The sequence below is a fragment of the Rhinoderma darwinii genome, chromosome 11, assembly GCF_050947455.1.
Source record: "Rhinoderma darwinii isolate aRhiDar2 chromosome 11, aRhiDar2.hap1, whole genome shotgun sequence".
NCBI lineage: Eukaryota > Metazoa > Chordata > Amphibia > Anura > Rhinodermatidae > Rhinoderma > Rhinoderma darwinii.
The window spans coordinates 48,955,321-48,967,924 of NC_134697.1; the positions used below are offsets into that span (position 1 = coordinate 48,955,321).

Genomic DNA, 12,604 nt, shown 5'->3' on the forward strand with positions numbered 1-12,604 from the left:
AAGGAGCATCATTTAGCTTTTGGAGATCAAGTTAGCTGGATTGGTATTCGGGCACCGTGTCGCATTTGCAAAGCCCCTGAGGGACCAAAACAGTGGAAACCCCCCAAAGGTGACCCCATTTGGGAAACTACAACCCTAAAAGAATTTATCTAGGGGTATAGTGAGCATTTTGATCCCACAGGTTTTTTGCTGAATTTAGTGGAGTTAGGCTGTGAAAACTTCAATTGTTTTTTATCCTTTTTTTATGGCATTCACCGTGGGCTATAAATGACATATTTACTTTATTCTGCGGGTCGATGCGATTACGGCGATACCATATGCATTTAATTTTTTTATGGTTTTTGCATGATAAAATCACGGTTTTTAAGAAAATTGGTTGTTTTTTCTGTTACCAAAGGGTTATAACTTTTTTATTTTTCCATCAAGAAAGCTGTGCTAGGGCTTGTTTTTACCTGTAGTTTTTATTGGTACAATTTTTGGGTACATGCGACTTTTTGACGAACAGATAAATGTGCAGAGCACAAAAGAGTCCCCAATTTCCCAGCTGCTATAGAATTGTTGTATTAATTAAAATATAACTTTTATTGTTTCAATTAGAAACAAGTTGCAGCAGATAAGGTAAATAGTTGTACAATAGTTGGTTAGATTAAAATTTCTTCAGAGCTGGTTAGTCTAACGTTAGAGATCTAATGTGTGTTTAGATCTCAGTGTGTCAGGCTGGACGGCAGCTGCAGACTGCTCGGGCAGCCTCTAATATGACACAGTAGTGGAGTTCATTTGTTAGACCAGCAATGATTTTAAAAAAAGCGCTAGCCCCCCCGACATGTTTCACTGCTACAGCAGCGTCCTCAGGGGATAATTTCAGGGCTATTACTCGCGCGTGTGATTTCCTTTTCTTTATATAGTGGGGAGACACACCTATCATGGTGTGTCATCTCCCTGGAGCGACCAATAGAAATTGTGAACCGGGACGAGCCTTCTCTATGTTTAACTGACACAGAGATCAACCTATCGTATGTGGGGGCCGTTGTTCCGGACGCATGGCATACTTGGCGCATGCGTACTACAGTAGAATCAGGTGATAGAATTTGTAGCTGTCTGGAGATCGTTATTATCATCGGACATGAGGTAATGTCCGAGGCTGATCGATGCATTATGTATACAGGTGCATTCTCTGTTGCCGGCTAGATATTAGTTTCTTATCATGCAGTGGAGGTATTTAATGAAATAGGTAATTGGTTCCGTAGATATATATGTCTGTATACACAGTTAAGGATATCGTTGTTAGGATCAAACTATAAGTTGTGGCGCATGCGCGCCTTAGTTAGATCGGGTCATAGAATTATGATGTTATGGAGAACCGCTATTATCATTAAGAACGCCGCAATAAAAGAGAGAGAGAAGAGTGAATGTGCTCTTTGTTCAGACATACTACATCTTATCAGCTGCGTCTACATTCACCTGCATATAGTATAACTCCCAAGTTTAGAAGTAAAAACAGATAAAAACAAGGACATTTATACAAAAACACAGAAAAAGGCCATACTTACAAATGGACACAGCCAGGTCAGAAACGCTGATGAAGGCGAGTGAGCAGGTGCTTTAAATAATAATAGCCACTCCCACTAGTCTTGAGGGGAGTGGTATGTGGTGCATGGGATGTGTAGTAAGAAATAATAAATGAATAGTGTATGTGCAAGTGTAATAATGTAAGTGAAATATAGGGGGCAGTAATGAGTAAAGTGCCTAAAAAATAAATGAATAATGGGATGCAAGTGTGTGAAACATGGAGGGATAGTGTGTAAGTCAAGACTAGTGGGAGTGGCTATTATTATTTAAAGCACCTGCTCACTCGCCTTCATCAGCGTTTCTGACCTGGCTGTGTCCATTTGTAAGTATGGCCTTTTTCGGTGTTCAAGTTTAGAAGTAGTTGCATCTAGATATATATATATATATGTTGAGATGGTAGTGAAGTGTGGCCGTTATTGGGACCACTATTGTCTCCGAGAATACCTCAACAGATAAATGCGCTGTGTGTACAGACGCATTACTTATTGTCAGCTGAATTTTAGGTTTACCTACTGTAGTGTTGCTACTGTATGTCATATCTAGATTTACCCACATATGGTGAGATTGCTATGTGGCAGATACATTTTGTAAAGGAGGCCAGAAAATGCGCCGTGTGTACCGGCGCATAAAGTATTGACTGCTACGTCTTAGTTCCTTTTTCTAATGTAGTTATGCTGTTTAGATGACTGTTTAGATGTATATGTACATCCAAGAACAGTAGTAGTAGTTGGAATGCTGACAGTAGTGTCCATAGTAATGACACATATAAAGGAGAGGAAGATTGTCTTATTTTCAAATTGTACAAAGGCAGTGCGTTATAAGCCTATTGTAGAGTCTGCTTATTGAGTGTACTGATATGTATTGATAATTGTATGTTTTATGGAAAGTCCTGTATTACATACTGTTTGGTTAGTAGGTAGTGGTTAGGATAGATGTGTGTTGAAACAGTACTAGTGACTGTGGTAGTATAAATAAGTGAATATCTGGGGAAATTTATGTTGGTAGGGAAAGCTATGGAGAAAATTATAAGTAAGTTATGAAATAGGCTACAGGAAAGCAGCAAAAGTGAAACCTTCATTAAGACCATTGGGACTGAGAGAATTGAGTCTGTGTATCCAACGTGCCTCTTCTTGTAGTAATTTTTTATCTAAGTTTCCAGACCTTGGGCCCAGTTTTACTTGTGCGATACCCCAGAATTTGAGAGTGTTGCTGTTTCCTTGATGGAAGTATCTTATGTGCCTCGAGAGGGGTGTATCTTCTCATGTATTAATAGTGCTAATGTGCTTTGAGATCCTTCTTCTTAGTTGTTGGACGGTCTTGCCGATGTAGAGTTTTGGACACGGACAAGTGGCAGCATATATAACACCGCTGCACTGGCAGTTGATAAATTGCCTTATAGTATATTGTTTATCGTCCACTGGGTTTTTAAAGGTTTTGTTTTTTAACATATAGGGGCAGAAGGAACATTCACTACCATCTCAACATATATATATATATCTAGATGCAACTACTTCTAAACTTGGGAGTTATACTATATGCAGGTGAATGTAGACGCAGCTGATAAGATGTAGTATGTCTGAACAAAGAGCACATTCACTCTTCTCTCTCTCTTTTATTGCGGCGTTCTTAATGATAATAGCGGTTCTCCATAACATCATAATTGTATGACCCGATTCGCTCCAGGGAGATGACACACCATGATAGGTGTGTCTCCCCACTATATAAAGAAGAGGAAATCACACGCGTGAGTAATAGCCCTGAAATTATCCCCTGAGGACGCTGCTGTAGCAGTGAAACATGTCGGGGGGCTAGCGCTTTTTTTAAAATCATTGCTGGTCTAACAAATGAACTCCACTACTGTGTCATATTAGAGGCTGCCCGAGCAGTTTGCAGCTGCCGTCCAGCCTGACACACTGAGATCTAAACACACATTAGATCTCTAACGTATGCCTGAGCGTTGTTGTTGTTTCTCTAGTTTGTCTATGCAATGTTCTCCTAGTGTATTTCCTGCATTCCGTACTATCCTGGTCGAGTACTGTGCTGAGCCTCGTGCCGTGCTGTATACCACGCATGACCTGCTTCACCACGCATGGCGTCTACCTGCTGCCTAGTCCCAGCCGAGCCTGCCTTGCTACTGTCCGAGCTGCCACAGGTACCCTATACGAACTATCAACATTGACCTGCGCCCTGTTGGCCAGCTGCCATACCGCCAAGGCGGTACGGCCCAGTGGGTCCACAGACCCTACGTGATAGATCCGTATGTTGTCACTTTTCCTGTGGTTAGGGGATAACATTTATTCTTGAGACAACCCTTCTAATCTACAAACTGTTGCTCCTCATGTGTGTACCGAACTTAAAGAGGCTCTGTCACCAGATTATAAGTGCCCTTTCTCCTACATAATGTGAACGGCACTGTAATGTAAATAACAGTGGTTTTTATTTTGAAAAAAGATAATTTTTGACGGAGTTTTGAACAATTTTAGATTTATGCTAATTAGTTTCTTAATAGACAACTGGGCGTGTTTTTACTTTTTACCAACTGGGCGTTGTGAAGAGAAGTGTATAACACTGACCAATCAGCGTCATATACTTCTCATCGTTCCAGCCTAGCTTCTTTCACTGCACAGCTGTGCTGTCACATACTCCCACAGAAACGTTACCGAAGTGCCTTGAGAGTGAATAGACATTGTCTCCAGCTAGAAAGCGATGTCTATTCACACTCCCGACACTTCGATAATGCTTCTGTGGGACTTACTCACACAGCACACCATGATCTCGTAATATCACGCTGTGCTGTCATTCGAGTTCAGCTGTACTCAGCATATTGTGATCTCGCAAGATTACGCTTGCTGTGAGTAAATCTCACAAATGTTACCGAAGTGTCGAGTGTGAATAGACATCGCTTCCTGGCTGCAGGCCATGTCTATTCACTCTCAAGGCACTTTGGTAACGTTTCTGTGGGAGTTTGTGACAGCACAGTGTGATCTCACGAGATCATGTTGTGCAGTGAAAGAAGCTGGGCTGGAACGATGAGAAGTGTATGATTGGTAAGCGTCATACACTTCTCTTCACAACGCACAGTTGGAAAAAAAGTAAAAGCACACCCAGTTTCAAAATAAAAACCACTGTTATTTACATTACAACGCCGATCAGATTATGTAGGAGATAGGGCACGTATAATCTGGTGACAGAGCCTCTTTAACTTGTTTCCTGACCACGTCTATGCCTCCCGCTATAACCTATTGCCGCTTATCTGTATACCGAACCTGGATTGCTTCCTGACCATGTCTCTGACTTACGTTACAAACTGTTGGCGCTTATCTGTTTAATGGACCTGTACTGTTACCTGACAACTCTTGTTATTACCTTCCTGGCAGATCGTTTCAACCACTGGACTCTGAATCTGCTACAGACATTGACACCTTGTGTATTCTGATATTGGAGTAATACTTCCTTCCGTTTTTTTACCTAGTTCTTGCTAACTTACCAAATGTAAGATAGCAAAAAGTAGCGGTCTGATTGAAGTATAACTTCGAGAGCAGAATACACAGAATATCTTTGCCGTTGTATAACCTTTTTTATTTTTGGCATACATTTTTTGTTAACCAAAGTTGGAAATATCTAAAAAAAATAGTATAATACATTTAAAAAGTATAAACCTTTCAATTATCCTTTTAGAGGGTTTGTCTGGTTTAGAAAAAAACGAATATACAAATACTCGCTTAGAGAATATTGAGTTAATAGAGAAGCCTATTCAGTAGCCTAATCTATTAGCCAAAGCGGAGTGATTATGTTTTATTTCCTTTATTTCATAAGCATTATTTAAACCGCCAATGTCTTCTACATAATTCCTCTTTTAGTGTTTCTCAGAGCATTTTACACTTTGCTTCAGATTTTCATGTTTCATATACATATTGTTACCTTATAGTCATCACTGGTAGCTCCATCAGGAAGACCAAATGTAGCATAGTTTGCCCAGTTGTCATCTCCTTTTGGGTTGTTGCCATTATTTCCCGTCTGGCTGGACCAGCGATCTCCCACTGTACATTTACCATTCATGTCGTTTTCATGGACACTGGCCACCAATGTCCAACCTCCACCATAGGTTGTCATGTCACAGTAGGTCTGATAGGAAATCCCATCTGCAGTGATCAGTGTGTATATTCCATCTAATTAGAAAAACAAATGGATTATACACAATTCATCTATATATATATATATATATATATATATATATATATATATATATATATATATAATGATAGATATGTGTCTGTGAGTTACATTTGCATAGGCAGAGAGTATACAAGGATATTAATATAAGGCGATGTTACCCAGATTTTATTCTATGAGAACATAAAGCTTTCATGGACTTTTTGACAGATATGTTACCTATAGCATATGTATATGATCTCTTGATTTCATTGCAGCTCCTGTATCCATAGTCTGGTCCGCTGATACGATACCTAGAATCTGACAGATGGCTATTTTCTGGGTCCTTATCCCAGCATTCTAACAGATTCTGAATGTTTTGTTTCATTTCAGAAATAGAGGACTTCCCTAAAAACATATGAACATGTTACTTCATGAAAAAGTAATGATCTTTCGTAATTTCAAAATTTTTCACATGTAAAAATATTTTCTTATTGCATTGTTTTTTTTATATAGTAAACTAAACCTTTGACATTGTAGAAAAATTAGATTGTGTGCCCCTTTGGAAAGAGGGACTGATATGAGTGGTGACAATCTGTTTTCAGAACTGAGAAATATGTTGGAGCTGATGGAAATTCAGGGAAAAAACGGTATACCTAGCCTTCATGCAGTGCATTAGTTGTAGCAGAGCCAACTACAGGGCAGGCAATAAACTATTAAGGCTAGATTCACACGGGCATTGCGCATCTCGGACGTGTAAAACGCTGCGGGATGCAATATCATGCATCCCCTATAGACTAGTCTATGGAGGGATGCATGAAGCGTGAAAAATTAGGACATGTCTTATTTTCTCAGGGACCCCTCAAACGGTCCGTTGAAACAGCCGTGTGAACGGCCACATTGAATTATACTGGTCCGTGTGACCGCCATTGTGTCAACGGCCGTCACACGGATGTTTAACCCGTAGTGACCGCCCCATAGTGTTTTTACGGCGGCCACTAACAGGCTTTATTCCGATGCAATAGCCTTTTTACGGCGCTGCATCGGAATAAGTAAACAGAGCCGGGAGCTGTCAAATCTCCCTGCTCTCAGCAACCAGAGGTAGCTGAGGGTTGGGGGCGTCCCTGCTCGAACGTGTGAGATCGATATTAGTATCGATCTCACACATTTAACCCCTCAGATGCGGCGCTCAGTGGCCGCTGACATCCCACTGACACACGGCGATAAGATCGCCGAGTTTCTGTGTCTTCGATTGCAGTTGGGGGCCTAAAAAGGCCCCCAGGTCTGCCTGTAGTGAATGCCTGCTAGATCATGCCTGTAGCATGACCTAGCAGATGCCTGTCTGTTTTACACGGACAGGCATAATACACTGCAATACAGAAGTATTGCAGTGTATTATAAATGCGATCGGATAATCACATAGTGAAGTCCCCTAGTGGGACTAGCAAAAATAGTTAAAAAAAAGTTTAAAAAAAGGTGAAAAAAAAATAGTTAAAAACCCACTTTTCCCCCTTACAAACTGCTTTATTATTAAAAAACAAAAGTAAAAAAGTTACGCATATTTGGTATCGCCGCATCCGTACCGACCGAAACTATAAAGCTATTACATCATTTAACCCAGACGGTGAACGTCGTAAAAAATTTAAATAAAAAAACATGCAAAAATTGCTGTTTTCTTTGAATCCAGCCTTAAAAAAAATGTGATTAAAAAGTCGCATCTACTCCAAAATGGTGCCGATAAAAACTACAAGTCGTCCCGCAAAAATAAAGCCCTCATACAATTGCATCGGCGAAAAAATAATTAAGTCATGACTCTTCAAATATGGAGACACAAACAAATAATTTTGGAAAAAAAACGTTTTTACTGTGTAAAAGTAGTAAAACATACAAAAACTAAAAATTTAGTATGGTTGCATTCGCAACAACCGACTGAATAAAGTTATTGTGTTATTTATACCACACGGCAAACGCCGTAAATTTAGGACGCAATAAAGTGTGGCAAAATTGCAGGGTTCCCCCCCCCCCCCCCAAAAAAGTTAATAAAAGTTAATCAATAAATTCTATGTACCCCAAAATGGTGCTATTAAAAATTACAACTTGTCCCACAAAAAACAAGACCATATACAGCTATGTCGACGCAAAAATAAAAAAGTTATCTTGGAATGAGACGATGGTAAAACGTAAAAAATGGCTTAGTCATTAAGGTCTAAAATAGGCTGGTCACTAAGGGGTTAACACGTTTGTATGAATAAGGCCTAAGTGTAAAATCACACGCAGCGTTTGGATGCATTTTTTTTGGTGCAGTTTTTTCAACCAAAACCAGAAGTGTATCTAAAGGAAAGAAAAGGTGTATATAAAAGACTAATGCATCTCCATTCTTTGGTGTCCACTCCTGTGTTTAGCTCAGAAAACTGAGCCACAAACTGCATCAAAACCCAGTGTGTGGTCCTGGCCTTAATGTGAGCTGTAACCCATGAGTATGTCTCACAATGACACAATAAGGGCTCGTCCACACGTAACGGAACTGCCGCGTTTTTTCCAGCCAGAAAAAACACAGCAGAATACAGTAGCATAGTGGATGAGATTTAAAAATTCTCATCCACGTGCTGCGCAAGATTTTCGAGCCAAAATTGACCCGCGGTGTGTATTTTTCGGACCGAAGCATGACAATTCCTGCTACGGAAAGTGTGCAGAATTGCAGCGTTTTTCATAGGAGAGGTTTCCATCTCCTAACATTGTGAAAAACGCAGCAATTTCCACACCATTTTCTGGTGTGTTTTTGCCGAAGCGGAAATCCTTTGACTATCAACGGAATTGCTGCAGAAATTTTCTGCCGCAATTCCATTGTGTGTGGACAAGCCCTAATTGTTGGAGATCCCAGTGCGAATTTGTAAGTTCAGCGGGACTGAGGGCTTCAAGGATAGCAGCAGTGTCGTAACTACCGCGGTAGCAGCCGTAGGGGCTGCTACGGGGCCCGCGGCTTGAGGGGGCCTGTGCCGCCAGCCGACACACCCCTCCACTCATATGCCCGGTGGCACCGCTAGCAGCCGTTACGGCTGCTACAGCAGTAGCGCCGCTATTATGGGGCCCGCGCCGCTGAGCCTCTAACAAGTATGGGCCGGGCGACACAGGCCCTTTCATGCCTGTAGGCATCGCTAGCACCGGAGGGGGCCCCGGTGCTAGCTACAGCCAAATACATGCATTAGCACTGAATGGCCGGGCATGTTCCGTGTCCGACCATTCAGCTGATTGGCTAGTGACGCGATGACGTCATCGTGCCGCTTCCATGCTTGAAAGGTGCTGATTGACGGGGCAAGTCAGTCTGCCCTGCCAATCAGCGTCATTGGACGACGCTCGTTCAGCGCCAGCAGACCCGCTCAGAAGAGAGCAGATCTGCATCGCCAGCAAACAGGAACGGGATCATGTGAGTATGTAAAGTTGTTTTTTTTCTCATAAAACTGTTAATGGCATTATCTATAGTGGGGGCTCTATCTACAGGGGGGTCGTCTATATGTGGGGATGTGGGCCACTATCTACAAGGGGGTCTATATGTGGGCCACTATCTACAGGGGGTCTATATGTGGGCCACTATCTACAGGGTGGTCTATATGTGGGGGACTATATACAGGGGGAGCTATATGTGAGACACTATACAGGGGTGGGCTATATGTAGAGCACTATCTATAGGGGAGCTATTTTTTGAGGGCACTTTCTATAGGGGTGGGCTATATGTGGGACACTATATACAGGGGTGGGTTACCTGTGGGGCACTAGCAATAGGGTGGCTATATGTAGGGCACTGTCTACAAAGGTGGGCTATATGTGGAGCACTACCTATAGGGGAAGCTATATGTAGGGCAGCACGGTGGATATGGGGGCACTACCTACAGGGGGCACTGTGTGTGTGACAGTGTATGGTACTATTATAATCAGGGACACAGTGTATGGCGCTATTATAGTTAGAGGTGCAAGAGGTGTTGAGAATTGTAACTTTGTTTATAGGTGCAGAAATGTTTTAAAAGTGAGAAGCTGAAGACAACAGAGCGGAAAACTGCAGAAATGGGTCATGGCCGGTAGAAATCCATCATAGATATCTGGACCGGAGGAGAAGAAAAAACTAGACTCTGAGACGTCACCGGTGAGTCACTTAATGTAAATGTTTATTCTGCCTCTAATCAGCACTGTAGTCACTGTATGATCTGCAGCGAGATGGTAGGTGATATGATTTTTTTTTGTGAAACAGCATCTCCCAGCATATCCTTACCATTGTTCGGGTCATGCTGGGAGCTGTAGTTTTACGCCGTACAAACCTATACGGCAGGGGTTGCACTAAATTGAGCTGTACTTGTTCTGGTGTTGTATATATGTACTGATCTTGGTTCTGATGCTGTATGTAAGTACTGAGCTTGGTTCTGGTGCTGTATATACGTATGAATTGGTTTTGGTGCTGTGTATATATGTAATGAGTTTTGTTCTGGTGCTGTATATATGTACTGAGCTTGGTTCTGGGGATGTTTTATTGTACTGAGGTTGGTTCTGGTGCTGTATATATGTACTGAGCTTGGTTGTAGTGCTGTATTTTTGTACTGAGGTTGGTTCTGGTGCTGTATATATGTATGGGCTTGGTTCTAGTGCTGTATTTATGTACTGATGTTGGTTGTGGTACTGTATTTATGTACTGAGTTTGGTTGTGGTACTGTATATATGTCAGAGCTTGGTTCTGGATCTGTAACTATACAGGATATATTTATAATGACAAAATTGCAGGGCAGATGGAATTGTTCTCAATTCATTGTATATTTAATGGGAATCTGTCAGGTAGTTTTAACCCCTTGAACCGCCACCATGCGGTATTACATGACCTGACAATATTTCCAAACATTCCCTTGTTTGTTTTTTTTCAGATGCAGCAAAATTCTTAAAATCCACTTTTAAAACGGCGCACACTATGTGCTAATTACTCATTAGAGGGTCATGGGGCGGTGCCACTATCCTGAAGAGTCACATAGTCCTGCCTCCAAACCCACCTTTCCATGTTTGAGTGACATCTCCCTGGCTGATACAACTTTCTCGGATGCGCCATTGCCTTGTGGCACTATACACAAAGGGGGGCTGTGTGGCACTATACACAAGGGGGAGCTGTGTGACACTATACACAAGGGAGAGCTGTATGGCACTATACACAAGGGGGAACTCTATGGCACTATTTACAAGGGGGACGGCTGTGGCTCTATCTACAGGGGGCTGAGTGTGTCGCAATCTACAGGCATCTGTGCGTTGTAACTTTCTACTAAGGTGGGGGGCTGTGCTGCATTTTCTACTAAGGGGAACTGTGTGGCACTATATACAATGGAGGGGGGCTGTGTGGCACTATATATAGTGGGAGCTGTATAGCGCTATATACAGTGGGGGCTTTATGGCATTATCTACAGGGGGCTGTATGGCATTATCTACAAGCGGGAGGTGGGGGCGCTATCTACAAATGGGGTGTGACATTGTCTATAGGCGGGGCTATATAGCACTGTCTACAGGGGAGCTGTATGGCACATTCTACAGGGGGTACTATTTATAAGGGGGGCAGCTTGTGGCACCCTGGGGGGCCCCGGGCAAGAGTTTGCTATGGGGCCCAGTCTTTCCTAGTTACGCCCCTGGATAGCAGGTCCTGCGGGTCTCTGAATTAGGTGTGATTGATAACAGGTGGATCCTGCATGTCAGACATGCAGGACCCACTGTCATCACAGACGTCTGTCCCGCTGACATGACAGATTTGGGTTTCAGTGCAAGATACAGCTTTATGTATGCAGGTAGCATTGAAGCTGTATGTCAAAAAGTTTAAAAAAAATGTACTAAAAACAAATTACAAAGTTGCACAATACATTGTGTTACAGGGGAAAAAAAGTCTTCAAATGTTTCCATAGCCTTTCCTTTCTCCTGACGAGGGGAGTTGAATACTTGTTGCCATGTCAAAGTTAATTGTTTAGCGTCTCAGCAGTGGAATACCCTGTGATTTGCTTATTTTCTAGGGGCTCCCTCTAACAAAAAGCTAATTTCCAAAGCAAACATACCCATTAAGCTGTAGATGAACATTACATCTATAGGTGATTGTTAAATATATCTAAATAAAAATTGGGGCACAAACATGTAGCTGCTCACTGATTTGGTTCTATAAAAGCCCCAGTAGCAAATATTGTTATTTTATGTATCATGTGTCATGCACTTTGTTTTTAACATTTACTGCAATTATAGAAATTAAAAGTTCTTTAGTGTAATTAAAGAGGACATGTCAGCTCTACTAAAGTAAATTCTTGTATTCCCCAAAAATAAAAATTCTGGAGTATCTTTTCATAGAACCCTCATTATGCCGTCCCTCTGTAATTCCTCCTAGCAATGTAAGAATAAATTGAAGGGTGTTACCATTCCACTTGTCAATGGGATGTTTCCCCTTTAATATTCTGATACTGTCCAATTTTTGCCAACAGCGTCAGACATTGTTGTACCACACGCTAGTGACAAGGGGATTGGTAACTTCCATCTGTCAATTTATGCTTATATTTCCAGGCTGAATAACAGAGGTACAGCACAACATAGTGTCCTAAGGAAAAAATCTCCAGAGAGCTGACAAACCCTCATTTAGTATGAAAAACAATAAAATCATATTTTCAACAAACGTCAAATATTCTGCTAAACTCGTGTGGAACTGTTAGAATATGTATATTGTGGCATATTCATCAGAACATCTTTCAATCAACAATTTTTTATTTCATATTTATCTGACCATATTATATTACATTTATTTTTCTATGCAATCGTACTCACAACATTTGTTACAGTACACTCCAGCCAGTGCCAAAGAGATGATTAAGAAGCTGCGTACCAGCATTTT

The 12,604-nt window shown here is 41.5% G+C and overlaps 1 protein-coding gene across 1 annotated transcript in view; it reads right to left on the reverse strand.

Annotated features, from left to right (window-relative positions):
• The window catches only part of LOC142663840 (intelectin-1-like), a 32,459-nt gene extending 19,855 nt beyond the window's left edge, over positions 1-12,604 (reverse strand). The window contains exons 1-3 of the mRNA XM_075842670.1: positions 12,538-12,604; positions 5,962-6,129; positions 5,491-5,738 (exon numbers count right to left, since the gene is read on the reverse strand). Coding sequence (XP_075698785.1) covers positions 5,491-5,738; positions 5,962-6,129; positions 12,538-12,601 — 480 coding nt within the window. The 5' untranslated portion in view covers positions 12,602-12,604. The remainder of the gene's footprint in view (positions 1-5,490; positions 5,739-5,961; positions 6,130-12,537) is intronic.